Raw genomic sequence first — 24,393 nt, 5'->3', positions numbered from 1 at the left:
CATGGAGTTGTAAGAGGGGAGGGGTGTGAAAAAGAACCTCTGAACAGGGGCAGTTTGTTTATCCAAGACCAGAAAAGTACAAATAAGTGTCCTTTAGGCCAAAATAATATTAATGTCTGAGCAAGGTGGCGGGAGCATGTTGGGGGGAAAGGAGGCTGGTGGAGGGTGTGCATTGGGAAAGGGTTGAGCCACATGTCAGGAATAAAGATGATGTTGAGACTTCATTTTTTCGTTTACAACTAATGAAGCGTGTAAGTCTCTATCAGACGTGACTCTCAGCAGGGCAGGATAAAGTAACTGCCCCCTTCTAGGAATGAGTCTTAGCTGTCTTGGTTATCTTTCCTTATCAGAAGAGAATTCCATCTTGTTGCTAGTTGTTTAATCACTTAGTCATGTCCAACTGTAGCCCGCCAGGCTCCTCTGTCCATAGGGTTCTCCAGGCAAGAATACTGGAGTGGGTTGCCATTCCCTTCTCCAGGAGATCTTCCCAACCCAGGAATCGAACCCACATCTCCTGCATTGGCAGGCAGATTCTAACAGCAGGATATTCAATGTCAGAGGGAAGGAATTGTGTTTTGTGATTTAAAAAAGAAAAAAAGAAAAAGAAAACAGTCTGTTTGGAAGGAATCTTCCCCTCGGCACGGCCGGGACTGCGTCTACAATGGCTGCATTCATCAGCCAGGGCCAGTGTTGATGCAAGGGCTGTCCTTGGCTTGTTCCGATGAGCCGGGTAACAGCTTCTCCGGAATGCACACGGAGCAGACATTCGTCCTCCATGGTTTATTGTTAATGGGCCGGGCAGCTGACTCTGGGGCCTTGGGTCAATTTGCTCATCAGAAGATTTTGTTTTGAAACCTGAGGCCACTGAACAGAACTTCCATACAAAGCAGGTCTGCAGGAATGTGAACCAGACACAAAACGGCAATGCAGGAGACCCCAGGATGGGGATGAAAGGTTGAGTTTGCGACGTGGTTATTCTACCCGCTCTCTACTGCTGCTGCTGCTGCTGCTAAGTTGCTCAGTCGTGTCCGACTCTTTGCGACCCCATGGACTGCACCCCACCAGGCTCCTCCGTCCATGGGATTTTCCAGCCAAGAGTACTGGAGTGGGGTGCCGTTGCTTTCTACTACAAGGCATCAAAGAGCTGGGGCAACATTCCTTTTTTGTTTTTTGTTTTTTAAATAGCGTTTGCACTGATACTCAGGAGACACGTAAAAAGGACATGATGCTAGTTGTTAATAAAAATGATTACAGAGTCCGGGTTTGAGGCCACACGGATTCAAGTTTGAATGTGGTCCTGCCCCTCTGCAGCCATGTGAACCTGAGCCAATTAAACTGTAAGCCACTATTTCCTCATCTGTAAAATGGGGGCAGTGTCTGCCTTCTGAGATCAGAGACTTACTTGAAAGAACATTTCCAGTGCCAGATAATTAGACAAGCCGCAGACATGTTAGTCTTGTCTCTGCTACTTTGGGCAAACTCTTTTTTGTTGTTGTTTTGTAGTGATAGTTAGGCTTTCAAGTCTGTATTTTGACTTGGCAAATTTGGAAGGTATACACGTATTTTCTAAACTTGAAATTATGAGATTCTATTATCTATCTATTCATCCATCTATCATCTATCTATTATCTAGCTATCTATTCATCCATCCAGCTATTATCTATCTTGCAGTGCCCTAGAAGACATCATGTTTATAATAAGTAGCCACTGAAGATATGTTAATGGGCTTCCCTGGTTGCCCAGTGGTGAAAAATCCTCCTACAATACAAGAGACACAGGAGACACGGGTTGACCCCTGGGTTGGAAAGATCCCCTGGAGGAGGGCATGACAACCCACTCCAGTATTCTTGCCTGGAGAACCCCATGGACAGAGGAGCCTGGTGGGCTGCAGTCCATGGGGTCGCAGAGAGTTGGACAAAACTGAAATGACTTAGCACACATGTACAGGGATATAATAGTCAACTTTAAGTACACAGTTTTCTAGTCAGACTGCATTTGAATCCCATGGGGACTGCTTATTTCCTCTGTGACCTTGGGCAAGATTGGGAAACTCTCTGTGCCGCGGCTTCCTCATGGCGAAATGTAGATAATATCGCCTATCTCATAGGTTTCCTGTGAGAGTTCAAATAAGTCATTCATGCAAAGCATCTGAAAGGAAGCCTAGCAGAAGGCATGTGTTAAAATAAATGGAAAAAATATTTGTTGAAGGCAGATCAGCCCTGACCTTTCTAGAATATTCGAAACCTTTCCTGCTTGAGGGGTTTTCACCTTGTAAATGGCTCTCTAAAGATCAGTTTTTCACTCATCACCTGCAGCGTGGCTCGAGTTCTAAGCATGCACTTCATTGCGGGCAGTAAAGTGGTTAATAATTCAGGCTGTGTGGAGTCCAGATGATCTGGGCTGACACCACAACCACATTCTGGCCAGCATGACAGTTCGCACCCGCTGGGTGTGAGGGTCCCATTGAGATTCAAGGCTGGTGCAGAGCCAACCATCGCACTGCTCAGTCCAGGCTCAAAATGAAGCAAATACTTCCAATACTACAGAAAGCACTGCCTGGTACATGATTCCTCTGGGAGATTTTTGTTTTTTTCTTTCTTGTCTACATGTCATCTTTCTGTGTTTTCATGTCCTTGCATCTCAGGATCCATTTTTCTGGAGGAAGGACGCAAGGAAAGTAAATCGATTCCAGGAGCCTAGGAAGCAGTGCCACCTAGGCAGAAACAGGGTTGAGAACATCACTCTGAAATGACTCAGGTTTAGCACATTGATTGTCCAGGAGGAAAGGTAGCTCTCTGTTGAGTTCTGACATCTTTATCGAGTTTTGATATCTTTATCGAGTTTCAATACCCCCAGCCAGAAGGATGAAGGGGAGGAACAGACACCCAAAGGCTTCTGACTCCGTGCAGTTCAAGCAAGGCTTAACTCTTAGGATCAAGAGGGAATATTTTACGAAATCTTCCTCCAGCTTCCAGCAAACTCTGGCGATGGTGTGTGTTGAAACAAAGGATATGGTTTGCAAATTCGTTGCTCTATGCATCACATCATAACTAAGATTTTCCAGATAGGTCATCCAGCCCGAGTACACGCATATTTAAATACACTCCTACTCATCAGTAGGTGTAACCTGCTTAGGTGACCTGATCGTCTACTTGGTTAACATCGAGCCTGGAAAATAATACGCTGTCTCGTGAGAGACATGTGAATTCATTGAAAAGCAATGCCCTGCAGGCAAATTAGACTATCCTCTAGCAGTTCCTCCCCTTTCACCTGCTTTCTCGCCTCCCTTCTCTTTTTCCTTTTCCTTCTTCCCCTTTCTCCTTCCTCCTTCTATTTTTCTTCCCTCCTCTTCCTTCAACAAACAAGCATTGAAGATCTATTATGTGGCAAGCACTACCCCAGGTGAGGGGGACTCAATGGGTCTATTAATTGTAACCCTTGTCCTCAGGGAAATAAACACAGAAATAAATCAATGGCCATTGCGTTAGGATATAGTAAGCACTTTGGCTGCAAACAGCTGAGAAGAGAAAGAGGAATTTCTATGGAGAAGTTGACATTTGTGCTGGCTCTTCAAAGATGCATAGGAGTTCAGTCAGTTCAGTTCAGTCACTCAGTTGTGTCCGACTCTTTGCGACCCCATGAACTGCAGCATGCCAGGCCTCCCTGTCCTTCACCAACTCCGGGAGTTCACTCAGACTCACGTCCATCGAGTCAGTGATGCCATCCAGCCATCTCATCCTCGGTCGTTCCCTTCTCTTCCTGCCCCCAATCCCTCCCAGCATCAGAGTCTTTTCCAATGAGTCAACTCTTCACATGAGGTGGCCAAAGTACTGGAGTTTCAGCTTTAGCATCATTCCTTCCAAAGAAATCCCAGGGCTGATCTCCCTCAGAATGGACTGGTTGGATCTCCTTGCAGTCCAAGGGACTCTCAAGAGTCTTCTCCAACACCACAGTTCAAAAGCATCAATTCTTCGGCGCTCAGATTTCTTCACAGTCCAACTCTCACATCCATACATGACCACAGGAAAAACCGTAGCGTTGACTAGACGGACCTTTGTTGGCAAAGTAATGTCTCTGCTTTTGAATAGGAGTTAGGCAAGCGCAAAAAAGGGGGAAGAGGAAGGGTGGAAATGGAAGAAAAGGGACAGTCCAGGGAGAAACTATAGCATGATGCTTCCTGGGTCTGTGTGCATGCGTGCTTACTGTGACCTGTGACAGCGCTGCTGCAGAACAAGCATGATCTGAATGTGACATAAAAGCAAAATGTGAACTTGGGAGTTGGTCCCACTGTGTTCAGTTACTCTTTGCCCCCTGCTGGTTGTAGGCCTGCAAGCAAGCTGACCCGTCTGTCCAAGCCTGTGCTGTCTCATCTTCACAGCAGGGCGGCACCAGCTCGCTGCAGCACACGCTTTGGCTGTGGTCATGTTCAGGGTGCAGTCGCACCATGCCAGGTTACAATCAGCACACAGACGGTGGCACGTAGGCGGTGGGGTGCTGGATGACAGGAGGAGGTAAGGGTCATTTGTAAACTCGGAAGTATTATCAAAAAGGAATTGGAGTGGCATTTGGATTGTTTGCTCTTTCCAGCGCTGGTCTCCAGAAGCTTTTGCTGTCTGCAGTCTCCTGGGTAAATATTTAAAAGTGGTTGCTTGGTATCCAGACTCTGAGACAGGAAGTCTCCAAGGCAGAGCTGGGGAGCAGAGGGCAGAGGGCTCACTGTACACTGATCTGAAGAGGCCTGCTGTGTGAGCTGACGTGGAATCAGGAGGGGATGGGGAAGACTAGTAATAAGGGGCGGGATTAGAGCTAAGCAATGGCCTAGGCTTATTAAACAGGAGCAAAATGAAGGCTGGGCTAGGGAGACCCTCAGACACACCTGCACTCTCCTCAGCGTTAGCAAGACCATTGCCATGCTGGTTTGTGGTACCTTGAGTGAATGTTGGCCATTTGGGCTAAATTTGCCTTGTATAGAGTTGGGGCAACTGAGGTTCACTTTGGGCCAGAAACTTCTTTCTGATCACATAGGTAACCATCCCACCCAACACCCCTCTTCAAGATATCTGCCTTTGAACTTGGTGTGATGCTGGTTCTCTCATCCTTTCAAAGTCTCTGTTTTCCCATCTGCAAGATGGTAATAATAGTATCTCTCTCGTGGGTTGTTATAAGGATATGGGTCAAAAATGCTTAGCAGGATACTCGGCATGTGGTAAGGGCTCAGGGTTATTTTTAGCACTTCCTTCTATCTTGACCTGATTCCGGCTGTGTTGAACAAGCCCCTGACATGGTGCCTTGTATGCCAGCTTTAAAATAGCTCATTACATAATTTTGTCCAAAAACCATTTTTTACTTGTAGCTAAGTAGTAGCAGGAGCTAAGAGTTTAAGAGAAATTTATGGGAGAAACACTTCAAATTGAGAATGACAGCTTAATATAACACATTTACTTCATGCCCGGCACAGATCCAAACAATTGACATATATTCACTCAGTCTTCACAATAACCCTATGAAGTAAGTATGAAGGCTGGGCTAGAGAGACCTTCCTATTTTGCAGATGAGAAAACCAGAGCACAGAGAGGTTAATTAATTGCCTGAGGTCACACAGCTAGTAAGTGATGGAATTCAAACCTACAGAGTCTGGATCCAGAAACTCTACTGTTGACTTCTCATCAACCAATTTTTTGTCCCTGTCAAAATTGTTTATTTAAAAAAAATTAATGGTAGAAAAGTTCATTTCAACTCTTAAAATGCTAGTTTTTAAAAATAGAAACATCAGTGGAAACCTGTGACTGGTCTGCTGACCAGGGAAGCTGAGGACCACGTGCATGGCCATGGGGTCAATAAATGTTCCTGATGATGAGTCAATAGGAACTGAAATGAAAAATAAAGGCCAGTTATCACTATTTGCAAGGCAAAAGGGAAAGCCTCTCCCAGGGCAAAGTGTGTGTGCAGGGCAGATGTTATTGTCAAACTCTGCTACCAATATTCCTTCTGAGTCAAATGAAATTGTATTTTCAGCTTCTTTTCTGTAAAATGGGACCAATACCTACCGTACCCAGCAGAATCTCAGGAAGATAAGATGAATGGTGTTCGCAATGACAATGTGAATATCATTCACCATAGCCAGGATTTAGAAACGACCTATGGGGCTTCCCTGGTGGCTCAGCTGGTAAAGAATCTGCCTGTAATGCAGGAGACCCAGTTCAATCCCTGGGTTGGGAAGATCCCATGAAGAAGGAAATGGCAACCAACTCCAGTATTCTTGCCTGGAGAATTCCATGGACAGAGGAACCTGGCAGGCTACAATCCATAGAACTGCAAAGAGTCGGACGTTACTGAACAACTAACACTTTCACTTTTCGTGTGTCTGTCAATGGATGAATAAAGATGTGGCAGATAGCTAGCTAGCTAGCTAGCTAAATAGACAAACAAACTTGAGATATTATGTCATATATATATATGTAATGGAATATTATTCAGCCACGAGAAAGAAGGAAATCCTGTTATTTCCAACAACATGGATGGATCTTGAGGGCATTATACTAAGTGAAATAAGTCAGAGAAAGACAAATATTATATGATATCACTTATATGTGGAGTCTAAAAAAGCTGATAGAAACAAACACTGAAATGGCGGTTACCAGGAACCAGGGGAAAAGGAACGAGGTTAGCTAACACATACAAACTCGCAGCTGTAAGATGAATAAGTCCTAGGGATCTAATGCATAACATAGTGGTTATAGTTAAATAATACTGTATTATATACTTGAAAGCTGCCAAGAAGGTATCTTAAATGTCCTCACCACAAAAAAAGAAATGGTAACTACATGCCATGCTGCAGGTGTTAGCTAATGCTATGCTGGTAACCATTTTGCAATATGTAAGTGTATCAAGTCAACACCTGGTACACTTTAAACTTACATAATATTATACATCAGTTTATTTCAATAAAGCTGGAGGGACTTCCCTGGGGGTCCTGTGATTAAGACTCTTGTGCACCCACTCCAGTGTTCTTGCCTGGAGAATCCCAGAGACGGGGGAGCCTGGTGGGCTGCCGTCTATGCGGTCGCACAGAGTCGGACACGACTGACGTGATTTAGCAGCAGCAGCAGCTTCCACTGCAGGGAACACAGGTTCAGTTCCCAGTTGGGAAACTAAGATCCCACATGCCACTATGGCATACACATAAGTAAATAAATAGCAAAGATTATGTTTAAAAAAAAAATAAAACTGGGGAAAAAAGAGAACATGTGAGGACTGGGGAGAACGCATTCATTACAGTGATCAGAGTTGGCCAGGGAGGGACTGACTTTTCCGACCTGCTCCAATAGGCTCTTGGGACTCTTCCTCCTCTCCCCATCTCATCTCAAGTCTTCCAGTTACCCCTTTTTCTGCTACTAAGATATCTTGCCATAGGGATCATCGTTCGAGGACCACAGTGCCAGGGAACTGAATTTTAGCAGAGGCACTGTGAAGACTAAGAAGGCATGAGGCCAGCTGCATGACCAGTTTCTGATGTTTGCCCCCTTGGGGTGACTGCTTACCAGCCTGATGAACTGTCCAACATTCTCACAGGTAAAAGGTCACTTCTCTCTGCCTGACAGAATCTATGCAAAAACGAATGCTGGTTTGCCTTACTAGCCAGAGGCCTGTCCATGTGAGGCAGGGGAAGCAGAGGGCGGATGCTGTGATGGATGGATTCCTCCCTGTCCTGCCTGAGTCTGCACAGGGCCAGAGGGGCTTAGAAACTGACAGCATGGAGCCTCATGTCCCTTTATTTTTTAAACACCTGGTTGCCCACCGTTGGTTCTATGGGCAACAGAGGAGAATGGATCTACTTAAGAAAATTTACTGAAGCTTCATCTTCTGTCTGAAACTGTCCTGACCCTCCTGGAAAGAAATGAGGATTTTCTGCCAGTGGTGGGCTGGCACTAAGGTGAACAACCATTGACTGCCCAAGATGGAGGGTTTCCTGGGAAATCCTGGGTTTCCAGTGCTAACACTGGGACAGTCCAGGTGAACCAGGATAGGTGGTCACCCTAGCTGAAACTGACTATGCAAGTTTGCAATAGCCAGCATGTGCACACACAAATGACTGAGTCCTAATAAATCTGAATCATTAAGATATATGGCGATGGCACCCCACTCCAGTACTCTTGCCTGGAAAATCTGCGGACGGAGGAGCCTGGTCAGCTGCAGTCCATGGGGTTGCGAAGAGTCGGACACGACTAAGCAACTTCACTCTCACTTTTCACTTTCATGCATTGGAGAAGGAAATGGCAACCCACTCCAGTGTTCTTGCCTGGAGAATCCCAGGGACGGGGGAGCCTGGTGGGCTGCCGTCTATGCGGTCGCACAGAGTTGGACACGACTGAAGCGACTTAGCAGCAGTAGCAGCAGCAAGATATATGTATATACTAGGTATGGGCTTCCCAGGTGGCTCAGTGGTAAAGAATCTGCCTGCCAATGCATAGGAAATGTGGGTTTGATCTCTGGGTCGGAGATGGAAATGGCAATCCACTCCAGTATCATTGCCTGGATAATCCCATGGACAGATGAGCCTGGCAGGTTGCAGTCCATGGGGTTGCTGAGTCAGACAGGACTAAGTGACTGAGCATGCACGCAGATATATGAGGTGTAGGTATTTTTAAAACTCTCCAGATAATTCTAATGTGTAACCAAGGATGAAAATCACTGGTCTCATAAAAATTAAGACATTTCCAACTGATATTTCAATGAATGAGAAAGCTTTAAAAATATATACACTGAGTGTTTGTACAAGTAAGAAATCCTAGACTTTATCCAGGGTGTAAAAGATAAAGGGAAGAGTTTTATCAGAGATTCTTAGGGTAGAAATTCAACCAAGTGAATTTTGAAACAAAGTTTTCAAAGTAGATAACATGGAACACTGAAGATATTAAAACCCGCTGCATTTCCAACTGGGAGAGGAGGTCCTTTTAAAATTCTCTCTAGATTCTTGTGAATAGTCAGTCTTTGTCTGGTAATATGTTTTTCACACTTTTCCAGTCCAGGAGCTGGCAAACTATAGACTGGGGCCAAATCTAGTCCATTACCTGTTTTTGTAAATAAAATTTTTATTTAACAGAACGAACATGGGACATAACCAACCCACTCATACCCATTTGGTCAATGATTGCTCCCACACTACAATAGCAGAATTGAGTAGCTACGACAAAGGTTGTAAGGCTTCCCTGGTGGTTCAGTGGTAGAGAAATGGCCTGTAATGCAGGAGGCACAGGTTCAGTCCCTGGGTGGGGAAGAGCAACCCACCACAGTATTCTTGCCTGGGAAATCCCATGGACAGAGGAGCCTGGTGGTCTATAGCTCATGGTGTGGCAAGAGCCGGGCACGACTTAGCGTCTAAACCATTACCAACAACAAAGATTATGTGGCCCAGAAAGCCTCAGAAGTTACTCTGCAAACACCTTCTCTATTTTATGCAAACTAGTGTTTTTTATCAGAAAACAAATGACAGAATCTGAGCCTTTGGCTGGCAATAGTATTTAGATTAATACACTCTTCTCACTTTTGTATTTATGTCAACTGATACTAGTTTCCCATTTATGGTATTAATACAAGGTTTCTTTTTAAGATAAATTTGTGTCAAAAAGATGAGTGGATTCAAAGAAAATAATTAGAACGATTAATAAGACATGTGGCACAAGTATTTGGAAGCATTCCAAAAGGTCACACTAAAGTGTGAAGTCTGGGAAACATTGTTCAACGTATTCAATCACCTCATTTTACAGATACACTGAAGCTTGGTGGTGAAGTCATCTGCCCAGAGTCACTTACTCGATTATGGAAAAATACTGGATTCCTATCTCCAAGGACAATGTTCTTTTACCCCTAACTGGCCACTCATTTGTACTTTGAAACCAGTTAGCATGAATGCAAAGTATTGTACTATTTAAAGTTGATGAATTTAGAGCTAGATACTGTCCTGGTGACATTTCCACAGATACACTTAGTAGACACTGAGAGGCAATTTGAAACACAACAGAGGGGTCATTCACCTCTTTAAACATGAATCTTGGGTGACTAGTGGCATATTGTTTCATTTAGTTGATTGCTTCTTGGCCATGGTTTCCTCGAAACAATAAATTTGATTAAACGTCTTGCTTTTTTGGGTTTTAAATCAAAATCCACTTAAATGCTTGTCAGAACAAAAAGCTAAACTATTAAATAGAAAAAAACACATATAGTAGTATATTCTGCTGGGTGTATTTAAGCACAGTTTCAATCTTACAAGAATATTTGGTAGTTTTTGCCATGCAACTATTCCTCCATTTTAATTAGGACTTACCATGGTCACATTGACTAATAGCAAAGCTGATTCCTCTGTTCTTAGATCCTCTTTCCACTTGAATCAGCTTTTGAAGTCTGTTAGCCAAAGATGTGGACCAGATAGCTAGGAAAGCATGTTAGGAAACCTTTGAAGGGTGCTGAGAACCAGGGAGCTCTTTGTTTCTATTGATTCATCCTTTCAAAGATGGGGTTTTTACAGTGACAGGTGTGCCTATTAAAGGTTTGGCCATCACCCTGTTAGTGTTAGTCTCAGTCGTGTCTGACCCTTTGTGACCCCATGGACTGTAGCCCGCCAGGCTTCTCTGTCCATGGAATTCTCCAGGCAAGAATACTGGAGTAAGTAGCCATTCCCTTCTCTGGGGGATATTCCCTACCCAGGGATTGAACCCAGGTCTCCTGCATTGCAGGCAGATTCTTTACCATCTTTACCGTCTGAGCCACTAGGGAAGCCGTCACTCTGAATGAGTACAAATATTTGCAAGACTGGGCAAATAAGGCTGAACATAGAAAAATCATCCCCTTGGATCAGATCTCAAAATGATATACTTACATAGGCTGTGTGTTCTGAAAAGTAAGTGCAACTTTTTAGATTTTAAAAAGTGATCTTTCTTTTAAATTTGGGGTTTCTGTAAATTTAAATTTTATAGATTAGCATTTTAAGAACAACGTTTGAAGAAGATTGGCATTGTTAGGTCATTTTCCAGAAAGACACAATTTCTTAGGCTATGCTCTTTGGGTTATACATCCCAATGTGGTATTTACCGTCAAAGGTGACTATGAGGTTGAGACTTGACCTTAAGGAGATGTGAACTTAAGACTCATCAAGGTGGTGGGTGCCATTGTTTCCAAAGATACTAGCGATACACTCAGAAACACAAACAATGTGAGAAGCCTACCACACCCTGTCTCTGGTCTTGAAAGTCTTGCTTTTCAGGAGTTTTATATCCAAATCCACTTTGATGTTTGTCAGAGCAAAAAGTTAAACTATTATTAATAAATAGAAAAAATACATTGCAGTGTACTCCATTGGGTATATTTAAGCACAGTTTCCGTCTTATAAGAATATTTAGTAATTTCACCATGTAGCTACACCTCCATTTTAACTAGGACTGGCCAGGGTCACATTGACCAGTAGCAAGCCTGATTCCTCCATTCAGGGGGAGATTGACTGGGGCAAGTCTTTGAGGGTTTCCACCCAGAGGAGAGGTGAGCAAACTGACTCCTGATTATTTCAGATAGTGTCTTTCCAGATAAGCACTGTTCATCTAGGTAGGAAAACCAGTAGCTCGGCAGGCTTGTCCCTGGGTATTTCTGCAGGGAAGCTCTTTGCATTCTGGCTATCAGAACTTAATTAATGAGCTAAGGACTTTTGGGGTGGGGGGAACCACTGCCTCTCGACTGCTGAGGTCATCAACAGGAGGACAAGGGTCAAGGTTCAAGATGAGTTGGCTTTTGCCCTGTGATAAGAGGGGCAATCGGTGGGAGAGAGAGCCTGGGCCAGAGGGGCAGGAAGGCATGATTGCTGGTGGAAGCTCAGCCAGATAAGGACATTATCGGGACTTCTCCTGCCTAGTGGCCTTGCTTTCCCATTTAAGGTCTGTGCCTCGTGAAGTGGTTCTCAACTGACAAGGAGTGATTTTGCCCCTCTAGGGACATTGGGCAATGTCTAGAGAGTTTTTGGTTGTCACAAATAGGGGAGTGTTGGTGGTATCTAGTCACACAGGACAAGGGACTCTAATAAACATCCTACTGGGCACACAACCACCCTCTGCAGCAAAGAATTACCTGGTTCCAAGTGTCAGTAGTGCTAAGCTCTGATCTGTGAAGGGTCTACAGCCCTGATCACATGGCTGTGACAGTTCTGTCAACATGTTACCTGCAGGTGTTGAGAAGGCCAAGCTTCTGGTGGCAAATGACACCTAGGTAACAAGGTCCCCAGTCACAAAGAGGGCATTGCTGTGGTTACTTAAAAGAGGGGATTAGAAGTGGACCATGGTGTCTTTCTCTTTGATTCTCTTTCAAAGGAACCTAGATGACACATTTGAAAGATGAGTATGGGGATAAGGTAACTAGGAGGAAGAGTTCAAGTTCAGGTTGGTCCCAAGGTAAAAGCTTGTTATCCCCACCTGCTTCTTTGTCTGAATCACAGCCTCAGCTGACAGCCCCAGTTGGCAGCTCCTTTGGGAGGCCTTTCAGTACTGTGTTGGGCTGGACAACCCCGAGTTTCTACTAGAGGCAGAACGCCATCAGTGTCTCAAAACCAGATTTTGTGTCCTGGGGGAAATGTCTGCTTTGAGGCTGTCCACAGATTGTTTGGGGATTTAGAGGCCTCTAAAGAGTGTTAAGCCTTCAGATAGTCAATGACTGCTGTATTGCCTTAACAAAAGTGCACTTGGAGGATAACGTGGTGATGGGGTGATGATGGCTATTTCTCAGCTATGAAAGGAGACATGCTTTCAAGAGTGATGAAAAATGAAGCGCTCTTCCCATTAGAGAAGAATTGTCCATGTCCTTTTTCTATTGCCAAAAACTGTTTTTTCTCCCCTTCCAATTCAATGAGCATATAAACTTGAGATTCATTGCTTACAGGAAAAAGGGAAGCGAGTATACTCTGGGATCCTCCGGAATCAATGATAAGTGGGCAGATGGAATTGAAAATTGAAAATATTAGGGGCTGAGCTGAGCCATTGCAGCACTGAATAGTGCTGTGTATTGGGGCATAACCAACATTTTATGAACAAGTTCAGATTTGCTGAAAAGGAAACAAGGTGAAAGAGTGAAATTTGCTTTAAGCAGATTTTTGTCTCCTCTAGAATCAAAACAATGAATGCTATTCTTTCCCCTGGTAAGAGAGTTGAAATATGCATTGGATCCAAACTTCTTAATTATTTCTCTAAAATTCTTTTCATCACTTTTGTCTTCCTTTTCATTCCCACCACAATCCAAACTGACATCATCAGAAGGGTGATTTATTCTACTGCCTTCCCATCTGATCTTCAAATCGTCCTTCTCTTTCTATTTCAATCGTAGTCATATTTGTAGTCATAGTTGGGGGTGGGAGGGAGGCGCTAGAAGGAGAGGATATATGTATATATAACTGATTCCCTTTGTGTACAGCAGAAACAGCATTGTAAAGCAACACAACATTGTAAGGCACATATACTCCAATAAAAAATAAAATAATAAAACTATGACTCTACATTTAAAAACAAAAAAACCAGTAGTTATAAGAAAGTGATACTGACAAAGCAATGCCACCCATCCCTAAGAATAGGTAAGGCCAACCTTAGCTAAGGTGATAGTCCAGGAAACAGGTACATACCCAAGTCAATCAGAATTACCCTTGGCATTGAATGTATGGATGCTTAGAGAAAACTCTTTTCCTTAGGGTAGTTAATCTGGAGCTATGTGAGGCTGTGGAATTCTCTGTGGTGCCTGAACTGTCTGTGGCCAGGTCTCCCTCTCATCAACTCCTTTTGCCTTCCCCACCATTCAAAAGGCAAGGTTCATTTTTGATAGGAGAAAATGAGGCCAAGACATAGAAAGAAGGAGAGAGTGTGAGAGAGAGAGGAGAGGGAAAGAACACTTACTGACAAGATGATTTCCCCAGTGCTCGGGATGAATCGTGATCCATCACCGTGCTCTTCATCTTTGTCCGTCATTGGTCTTGGAGTGGGCTTTTGACCAATTCCGGCCAATGTGACAAAGGCGTGTCTGCCTGGGGTTTCCCAGAAGATTTTCCTCACTGACAGGGGACTGTTTACAGGAAGAGAAACCCACTTTTTCTCTACCCCTTTCCTTCTTGCCTGTGACCCTATCCTGTGAGATCGCAAACCTGAGCACACACGTGGCCATTCTCTTGCATCCATGAGTGGAGATGTTGCCAGTACCTCGGGGGTGGCAGAATGGAAAGGCAGAGGTACCCTGAGTCCCTAGTGATGGGACTGAACTGCTGAACCAGCCCTGGAGTTTCCTGCATTCAGGCTTCCAGTCAGAGTTAATAACTTAAGGTCTTTGTTATTTAAGCCACTGTCAGTCCAGTAGTTTGTGAATAAATACATACTCACTTAAAAACAAAACGAAACAAAACCCCAGAATTTAGACTTACAAACCACCTCAACCCCAGACTTGTTTCTTGAGTTTCAGATCCAGCTATGTTAGGTATAATACCCAGATACTTCAAACCCAACAGATCCCCAAACCAAATTCATCGTTTCACCTTGCAGACTTGTCCTCACTCCCAGGGTGCGCCGCTATCATCCCGCATTCACAGCCAGGTACCTGGGGGGCCCTGTGGAGTCTTTCTTGTCCCCCACCTCCCATATCCTGTCAGTCAGCAAGTTATGCCCGTTTGACCCTCCCATCTGTCCTTTTCTCTCCAATCCCACTGTCCCTGTTTCAGTTCAGGCAGAGGTTCATCATCTTTCTCCAGGGCCACTGTCTTTCAAGGGCTATACTCGCTGTTGGTCGTGTTTCTCTCCAAACCTTTCTCTACCAGCTTCCAGCACGGTCCATCCATAATGCCCACCTTGCCATCCCCTTGTATGAGATTGACCGGGACTTCTCTGTTGCCTAAGATAGTAGTTCTCCAGGTGTGGTACCTAGACAGCAGCGTCAGCATCACCAGGGAACTTGTCAGAAGTGCAGATTCTCAGGCCCCACTATAGAGCGTCTACTGAATCAGACTCTCTGCAGATGGGGCCCAGCTCTCTGTTTAAATAAGTCTTCCAAAGGAATCTGCTATGCAATGTTTGAAAACCGCTACTAGCTTAAGGCAATGAAACCCAATTTCCTTGGAGTAGTAGGTTGACTAGTGCCCCTGAATTCATGTCTACTCAGAACCTCAGAATGTGACAGTATTTGGAAATTGAACCTTTGCAGATATAATTAGTTAAGGAGTTTTAGATGAGCTCAGACTGAGGGAGGGTCCTAAATCCAGTGATTGGTATCCTCATAAGAAGAGGAGACTCAGGTTTGATCCCCGATCCAGGAAGATCCCACATGTCACAGAACAGCTAAGCGCATGCACCACAGCTACTGAGCCTGTGCTCCAGAGCCCAGGAGGCACAGCTCCTGAAGCCTGTGCCCTGAAGTCTGTGCTCCACAGTGAGAGAAGCCGCTGCAATGAGAAGGCTACGCACTGCAACTAGAGAGTAGCCCCCACTCTCCGTAAGCAGACGAAACCCCAGCAGCAACAAAGACCCAGCACAAAAATGAATAAACAAATGTAGTGAAAAAAAGAGAGAAAACGCAGTGAATTGATGAATTCATTCACATTTGCTGTGCGCCAGGTATTGTGTCGGTACTGGGGAAGCTAAGACAAACAAGACACAGTCCGCCCCCAGGGCAGTTGGGGCTGTCTGTCCAGTTCTGTCCAGTGATGTATAGAAAGTTCCAGAATCACCTGGGAGAGAAGTGATGGCACTATACACAGAATATTATGGAAGCACTGCAGAAAAGCATCTATTCCATTGTGGGGATGAGGAGAGAAGGAGAAAGCTCAAATGGAGTGAAGACATCATGAAGTGATAATCCAGTTCCATAGTTGTATACATCCCAGTTGGTTAGCTTCTAGTTAGTGTAATAGGAGCCCAAGACATAGTGTGAAGAATTTCTACCCAAACCTTAATTCATGTTTACCTCTTATTCAGTTTAGTTCAGTTCTGTTCAGTCGCTCAGTCGTGTCCAGCTCTTTGCAACCCCTTGAATCGCAGCACGCCAGGCCTCCCTGTCCGTCACCAACTCCCAAGTTCACTCAAACTCATGTCCATCGAGTCGGTGATGCCATCCACTCATCTCATCCTCTGTCGTCCCCTTCTCCTCCTGCCCCCAATCCCTCCCAGCATCAGAGTCTTTTCCAATGAGTCAACTCTTCGCATGAGGTGGCTAAAGTACTGGAGTTTCAGCTTTAGCATCATTCCTTCCAAAGAAATCCCAGGGCTGATCTCCTTCAGAATGGACTGGTTGGATCTCCCTGCAGTCCAAGGGACTCTCAAGAGTCTTCTCCAATACCACAATTCAAAAGCATCAATTCTTCGGGGCTCAGCTTTCTTCACAGTCCAACTCTCACATCCATACGTGACTACTGGAAAAACCATAGCCTTGACTAGATGGACTTTTGTTGGCAAAGTAACGTCTCTGCTTTTCAATATGCTATCTAGGTTGGTCATAACTTTCCTTCCAAGGAGTAAGCATCTTTTAATTTCATGGCTGCAATCACCATCTGCAGTGATTTTGAAGCCCCCAAAATAAAGTCTGACACTGTTTCCACTGTTTCCCCATCTATTTGCCGTGAAGTGATGGAACCAGATGCCATGATCTTAGTTTTCTGAATGTTGAGCTTTAAGCCAAATTTTTCACTTTCCTCTTTCACTTTCATCAGGAGGCTTTTTAGTTTCTCTTCACTTTCTGCCATAAGGGTGGTGTCATCTGCATATATGAGGTTATTGATATTTGTCCCGGCAATCTTGATTCCAGCTTGTGCTTCTTCCAGCCCAGTTTTTCTCATGATGTGCTCTGCATATAAGTTAAATAAGCAGGGTGACAATATACAGCCTTGACGTACTCCTTTTTCTATTTGGAAGCAGTCTGTTGTTCCATGTCCAGTTCTAACTGTTTCTTCCTGACCTGCATACAGATTTCTCAAGAGGCGGGTCAGGTGGTCTGGCATTCCCATCTCTTTCAGAATTTCCCACAGTTTATTGTGATCCACACAATCAAAGGCTTTGGCATAGTCAATAAAGCAGAAATAAATGTTTTTCTGGAACTCTCTTGCTTTTTCCATGATCCAGCGGATGTTGGCAATTTGATCTCTGGTTCCTCTGCCTTTTCTAAAACTAGCTTGAACATCTGGAAGTTCACGGTTCACGTATTGCTGAAGCCTAGCTTGTAGAATTTTGAGCATTACTTTTCTAGCATGTGAGATGAGTGCAATTGTGTGGTAGTTTGAGCATTCTTTGGCATTGCCTTTCTTTGAAATTGGAATGAAAACTGACCTTTTCCAGTCCTGTGGCCACTGCTGAGTTTTCCAAATTTGCTGGCATATTGAGTGCAGCACTTTCACAGCATCATCTTTCAGGATTTGAAATAGTTCCACTGGAATTCCATCACCTCTACTATCTCTTATTAGATATATTAGTACAACCTCAGACAAATAACCTAACCTCTTTTTGCTTCACTTTCCACCATTTAAAAGAGGACTAATAATAATAGTACCTTACTATTAGAATTGCTGTGAGGACTGACACCTGTATATATGAAGTGCTCTGTAAAGGGCTCAAATTTCGTGGACCACTGTGCTCAAAGCTATTCACTGTCTCACAACAACTTAAAAAATGTCTGTTTTCATTGCCATCATCATTTCAAAAGGCCCTTTTAAACCTCCAATGATGCCCATTATTGCTGGGCGTTGGGGTCATGTTGCTGTGCTGTAGAGCAGAGATGCTTGGCTGTGTTGGGATGTGCTCAAATCCATCCTCTACTCAAAGCGCCCCAGGCTCCTACACCTGCCGAGTTCCTGGGTCAAGTTTGTCCTGGGTCAAGTTTTCAGTTGCATGCTCTTCTTCTGTAAGTGTACTTGTCCTTGCCAGTCTTTATCCTGCACCTCTTTTAAATGACTGCTTTTAATCTGTTATAGCCAAGAAACCTCCAAAGCCAAGATTGTGTAATTTTGCGTAAAACATAGCTAGACTTCACGTGGGAGAGTTGTCATTAAATAAAGCTTGCTTTAGTGCATGTCATGTTCTGATGGCAGAGGCCATTTTTGTTTCCTCTTCTGGATGGTGATGATCTAAAGGACTAACTTTCCAGGATAAAAGTTTTCCTGATAGGGATATTCCTGTATAGTCTAGGCTGGTTTGTATTTGGGGGGTCACTGTGATTCTTTGAGTTTGGAGATCACAGTGTAAAGCACTCTTAGTTAAAGCCATATGTACTTTTGCCTCAAATCACCCATCACACTTCAGCTGTCTCTAGAGCCTTGCTGCTTTTCTCAGGAATCCTGCCCTAGGCCCCACCTGTCATGTATCTCTTGGGTGTTCACGGTCCACCACGTAGTCCCATTTCAGACAATATTTGTGTTGGCTAAATATCAGCACAAGCGAGTCATAAACGTGGCATCTTGACAAACACCCTGGGGACCACTGAGCAGATGTTCTGACATTTACGAGTTGGTTTTCATCTCCAGGCACTCACAATGGCATTTTGTTCATCAGCAGTGTGCTGAGCTGGTCTTGCCAGGATCGTGGTGTGCGGGTCACCGTTTCTCAAACTCTGTGCTCATTAGCATTGCCTGGGGGAGCGTTTAGAAATCCCAACACCCAGGCCAACTGTCAGACCAATTAATTCAGATTCTCTGGGGGTGGGACTCAGGCCTTGCTGGTTTCTAGAACCCCCAGGTAACTCCAACATCCAGGCAAGTTGAAGTTGTTCCCCAGTCTGGTGCTTCTTGACGTCAACGTGCGTGGGAAACACTTGGGGACCTCGTAGAAGCGTAGGTTCGGATGAAGTAGGTCTGGGTGGGCCTGAGAGTCTGGGTTTTTTCCTTTGTCTGAGTCAGGTCTTAGCTGTGGCACTTGGGCCCCAGAGTGCAAGGGCTTCAGTAGTTGCTGCAGGCGGGCTCTCCGTTTGCAGTGTGTGGGCTTAGTTGTTCCTTGACCTATGAGATCTTAGTTCCTCAATCGGAGAAGGCAATGGCACCCCACTCCAGTACTCTTGCCTGGAAAATCCCATGGACGAAGGAGCCTGGTAGGCTGCAGTCCATGGGGTCGCTAAGAATCGGGCATGACTGGGCGACTTTACTTTCACTTTTCACTTTAATGCATTAGAGAAGGAAATGGCAACCCACTCCAGTGTTCTTGCCTGGAGAATCCCAGGGACGGGGGAGCCTGGTGGGCTGCCGTCTATGGGGTCGCACTGAGTCGGACACGACTGAAGCGACTTAGCAGCAGCAGCAGCAGCAGTTCCTTGCTAAGGGATAGAGCTCATGTCCCCCACATTGCAACTGGATTCTTAACCACTGGACTACCAGGAAAGTCTCAGATTCTATATTTCTAAAAGCACCCAGGCCATGTGGACATTGCTACTAGCCCAGGGTCCATACTCTGAGTAGAAATTCAGTAGTACTTTTTTAGCACCTGTTCGTTAGTCTCGAAAAAATTTTCCAGAAATCAGTAGTCCTCTTGAGTTTGTGATGACTTCCACATTTATCCATGGCATCCCTAGATCTTGCTCCCTGTCTATGACTCTGCCCTCTGCAGCCACACTCTTGTGACTAAGTCATCTCACTCTTTGTCACAATATTCTATTTTCCTCCAAATGGTTACTCTCTTGAAAATAACTCACACAGAGGAAGAGTCATCTGGCTGAACCTAAGCTTTTTTCATGAGGATCTATTTTTCTGTCTCTGCACAAAGCTCATTGAGCAGAGACATGGCCTCTAGGCTAAGCAGACTCTGAACACTGTGTTTCAGCAAATGATAATAATATACTAGTGTCAGTTCTTACTGCTCCAAACAGGTTAGGTAGAAACACTATGTCTAGAATTCAGAAAAATCAGTGATGATGGCGAAAGCATTGGAGAAAAACACAAAGGAAAAAAGTAAGTTTCAGTTTTCAGAATTGACTAGGATTCCATATCAGAGTACCTTGGAAAATATGATTTCCAACCTTCAAATGGCTTTAGACCAATATTTGTCAAACAGTTATCTGTGGACTCTGCTTTATGGACATATTTTGAGAGATTCAGCTTTCCTAGTAGGTTTTTGAACTGTGGTTTTGGAGAAGACTCTTGAGAGTCCCTTGGGCTGCAAGGAGATCCAACCAGTTCATCCTAAAGGAGATCAGTCCTGGGTATTCATTGGAAGGACTGATGTTGAAACTGAAGCTCCAATACTTTGGCCACTTGAAGCGAAGAACTGACTCATTGGAAAAGACCATGATGCTCAGTGGGAAAGATTGAAGGTGGGAGAAGAACGGGACAACAGAGGATGAGATGGTTGGATGGCATCTCCAACTCGATGGACATGAGTTTGAGTAGGCTCTGGGAGTTGGTGTTGGACAGGGAGACCTGGGGTGCTGCAGTCCATGGGGTTGCAAAGAGTTGGACACGACTGAGCAACTGAGCTGAACTGAACTGAAGAATTAGTATGAAGCATGCTGGATCATCAGGTTGAGTAGGCGCTAGCACATGATCTCAATGCCTGTGTTTGTGTTTCTATTTATAAAGCATGCCAAATAACATACTTTAATTGTTACAAGCTCATGATAAAAGAACAAAGAACAGAAGGAGGTTTAATGTAAAAAGCCTGCATTTTGGCCAAGAGAATGCCCAGTTGTTTTACAGGGAGTCTTATAAACAAAAGTTTCTCAGTAGTTAGGATAGAGAAACGTGATGGGAGAACTAAGAAGTCACACACCACATCATATTTCAGGGATGCTGTAACTCAGAAAAACCACATAATAGCTATCAGTGCCATTTTTGCATTGAGCCCAGCATTTAACCTCAGCACAATATTATCTATTACACTAAATCAACAACATACTTTTGTACATCATGGACTTGTATTTTGCTAACATTTAGTTTCCAAATGTGTTTTGGTTGAGTGTGTGTGTGTGTGTGTGTGTGTGTGTGTGTGTGTATGCTCAGTCGCTCAGTCGTGTTGACTCTTTGCAACCCCATGGACTGTGGCCTACCAGGCTCCCTGTCCGTGAAAATTTCCAGGTAAGAATACTGGAGTGGGTTGCCACCTTATTCTCCAGGTGATCGTCCTGACCCAGGGATTGAACCTGAGTCTCCTGTGTCTCCTGCATTGGAAGGTGGATTCTTTACCACTAAGCCACCACCAGGAAGTATAGCTGCTTTAAAACTATAAGCATCTTAGTTTTAAGTTTGTACGTATTCAAGTCATTTTCTAACGCAGTCATTTGTCCTTGTAAGAGATGTTGCATTTACTTATCTAGAAACACAATCTTAGAACATATCATTCTTTATACATGTTAAATTCCACTAATATTTTCTATGGTGTCATAGGAGCATAGTGTAGGATCACATTCCCGGGTCCCGGGCACTGTTAAAGGACACTGTTGGGAAGGGAAGCTCAGTTCCTAGATTAAATTTTCACCACAGCTGCAAATATGGTAACAAACATTTTCCAGGGAAAAATGCCCCTGCTTGGAAGGAATGCCTCATGGGGATCTTTTCAGATTGGAGGGTTCAGCATGACAAGTCATTGGTGAGTAATATGGGGCCCATGAGAAAGCCCGGTCATACTTATGATTTGGAGGGAAAATAAATGCTTACAGGCTGGTGGGACTCTGGCTCTCCACTCCCTGATGGGTGGCTGAGAGGCTGCAGGTCTGCCGAGGGTAAGGCCTGCCCTTTGGGCAAGTGTCGACTGCCTTCTGGCAGGGAGTAAGATTGGCTCTGAAGATTCAAAAAAGAAATACATAAAATGCCAGACCACTCACACAAGCCACGGCCCCATGGGGTTGACTTTCAAGGGGTGAAAATATCCTCTGAAGTAGCTAAGGCAGGAGCTAATAATTTTTCCTGAGGTCCTCTGCACGGATCAGAGTATCTTATTTTATTTCTTTTAAAAAATAGTAAAAAAATTTTTTTTTCTTTTGGCCACATCACACAGTTTATGGTGATCTTAGTTCCCCGACCAGGGATCAAACCCAGGCCACCTGCGTTGGAAGCTTAGAGTCCTAGTGACTTGCCCACCAGAGAGTTCCCAGGATCAGGAGTATTTTTAAAAGTAGGTTTCAGTTTCTCTGAAAGACCAACTAAATGGAAGCCTCATAACCTTGGCTAGTATGATAATGGTATTTACAGATGACTTTAAAAATAATGCCTCTCTGAAGACAATGCTTGTAGGTTTGCAGCCATCTGAGTGCAAGTCTGATGTAGGGCAAAGGAGAAATATCTTATAAATAAAGTTCTACTTTACGGAAAATTTTGGATTTTTATTCTCTTCATTCCTAGTGTACACACAATAAATCCTTCTTCCTGAGGGAAGTTACAGAAGGTGCAGCAAAACCTTATTAAAATTCTTATTACCATAGCTTTGGGTATACCTTTTTCACTGTTAAAAAAAAAAAAAATCAAGATTTAACTCTGAACTGCCTTGTGCCTAGTTAGTCCCAAATGGTAGTATTTTCATCAAGTTTTAGCCATTTATAATTTACGGACATGCTATTCATGTGAGCCTAGACATTCAGAAGAAAAGTAAAATATTAAATCTATTTTGTGAATATTTACAAATACCTGGTTGTTTGGTACTGGGATATTTTCACCTTTCAATCCAAGCTATATAGGCTTGTGAGAATCCTAGTAGCTTTGTCTACTAGGATAGTATCATGTCTGATATTTACAACATGAACCTGTAGTCCCAAAACATTTAGGGTGACATCTATGAAGCTTTGTGTAGCTTTGCTACAAACTAACAGCTTTAATCACACATTCCTTAAATTTGTAACCACTTGCTCTCTGCAAGGCATTGTTTTCCACCTTGTTCCAAATACTTCTCTTTCATCCCTCCTAAAATATTTCTAATGGAAAAAAAATACATTTCAAATGCATTTTCAAAGCATAGTTTGCTGTTGTGAAAACCAACAATTAGGAGTGATCACAATGATAAAGTATGAAAGCATCAATCATGATTTCATAATTTAAATTTCTCCACATGTTAACCAAAATTAGAACTTGGTTTGAGTCCCGAGAGCAATAAATACTTACATGACGATTGCCCATTTTCGTTTCTTCAGAGACAGTTGTTCTGTATTTCATGAAGAGATCAGTTCTCCTAAAGGCCAAGTTTATAATGGTTTTCCCAGGGCATAATATCTCTTGAGTTTAATAAGTAACCATTGCCATTGCATTTGAATACATTGCTGGGGATGGGTAAGGACTGACTCCAGCAACAAGTGATCTTAACCTGCCCATGCTGCCTTGGTTGGCCATCTTTTTAAAAGTAAAAAAAAAATTTTAATAAATTAAATATAGGCTTTTAAAGTTGATCTTATTCACAGCAAAAGGGCTAAACCTGTCTTACTCTTGAACTATTGAAAGCATTACTCTTTTTCATTTTAGGTGTTCATTTAAAACTTTGTACTTGGAGTGATAAAAGCATTACCAAACAAGACTGAAAAATCTTTTTATTTTACTAACATCGCCATTATTATTACAGAGGGTCTTTTTGAAGGCTGCACTGAGTTATGCTACCATCATTTTTTATAATCTAGCTAACTTCTAAATTCAAAAATAATGTGTGCAGATGGTACATTTTCCCCCAATAATATGAAAAGGCACCATGAAAAGTAAGCCTACTGACCACTCAGCCCCTCCCCTCTGAGCTTTGAGTCCTTACAGAGATGGTATGCATACACAGCCATGTTTATCTGTCTATCTATCACTGGCTTCTTTTTCTCAAAAAATGGGTTTGTGCATTGCCTTTGTCCCATGCCCTGTGGGCTTCACTTAGTAAACAGACACAAGACACTGGCACATTTCTTCTTTGGTGGCCACATATTAGTTTACTGTGGGTATGAACCAAAGCTTATTTAATCAGTCCACTGTTCCGGGTGGTTTAGATTATTTTGGTCTTTTGCATGACTGTCTTCATTTATGCATATTTGCATATGTGTGCATGTTTATCTGGAGAATAAAATCTTAGAATGCAATTGGTGGCTTAAAGAGTTCTGTTGCTTTGTGGTGTCTGACTATTTGCGACCCCATGGACTGCAGCCTGCTAGGCTTCCCTGTCCATCACCAACTTCCTGAGCTTGCTCAAACTCATGTCCATCGAGATGGTGATGCCATCCAACCATCTCATCCTCTGTTGTCGCCTTCTCCTCCTGCCTTCAATCTCTCCCAGCGTCAGGGTCTTTTCCAATGAGTCAGTTTGTCGCATCAGGTATTGGAGCTTCAGCTTCAGCATCAGTCTTTCCAGTGAATATTCAGGACTGGTCTCCTTTAGGATGGACTTGTTTAATCTTCTCACAGTCCAAGGGACTCTCAAGAGTCTTCTCTGACACCACAGTTCAAAAGCAGCAATTCTTCGGTGCTCA

General features: G+C 43.7%; 1 protein-coding gene across 1 annotated transcript in view; it reads right to left on the bottom strand.

Annotated features, from left to right (window-relative positions):
• Positions 1 to 23,113, bottom strand: part of ANXA13 (annexin A13) — a 57,501-nt gene extending 34,388 nt beyond the window's left edge. Inside the window, exons 1-2 of the mRNA XM_052651886.1 lie at positions 23,063 to 23,113; positions 21,626 to 21,748 (exon numbers count right to left, since the gene is read on the bottom strand). Of these exons, the coding sequence (XP_052507846.1) occupies positions 21,626 to 21,748; positions 23,063 to 23,113 (174 nt within the window). The remainder of the gene's footprint in view (positions 1 to 21,625; positions 21,749 to 23,062) is intronic.
• Positions 23,114 to 24,393: the final 1,280 nt, after the last annotated feature.

The sequence above is a fragment of the Budorcas taxicolor genome, chromosome 14, assembly GCF_023091745.1.
Source record: "Budorcas taxicolor isolate Tak-1 chromosome 14, Takin1.1, whole genome shotgun sequence".
Lineage (NCBI taxonomy): Eukaryota > Metazoa > Chordata > Mammalia > Artiodactyla > Bovidae > Budorcas > Budorcas taxicolor.
This window is presented reverse-complemented; position numbering and strand designations above follow the sequence as displayed.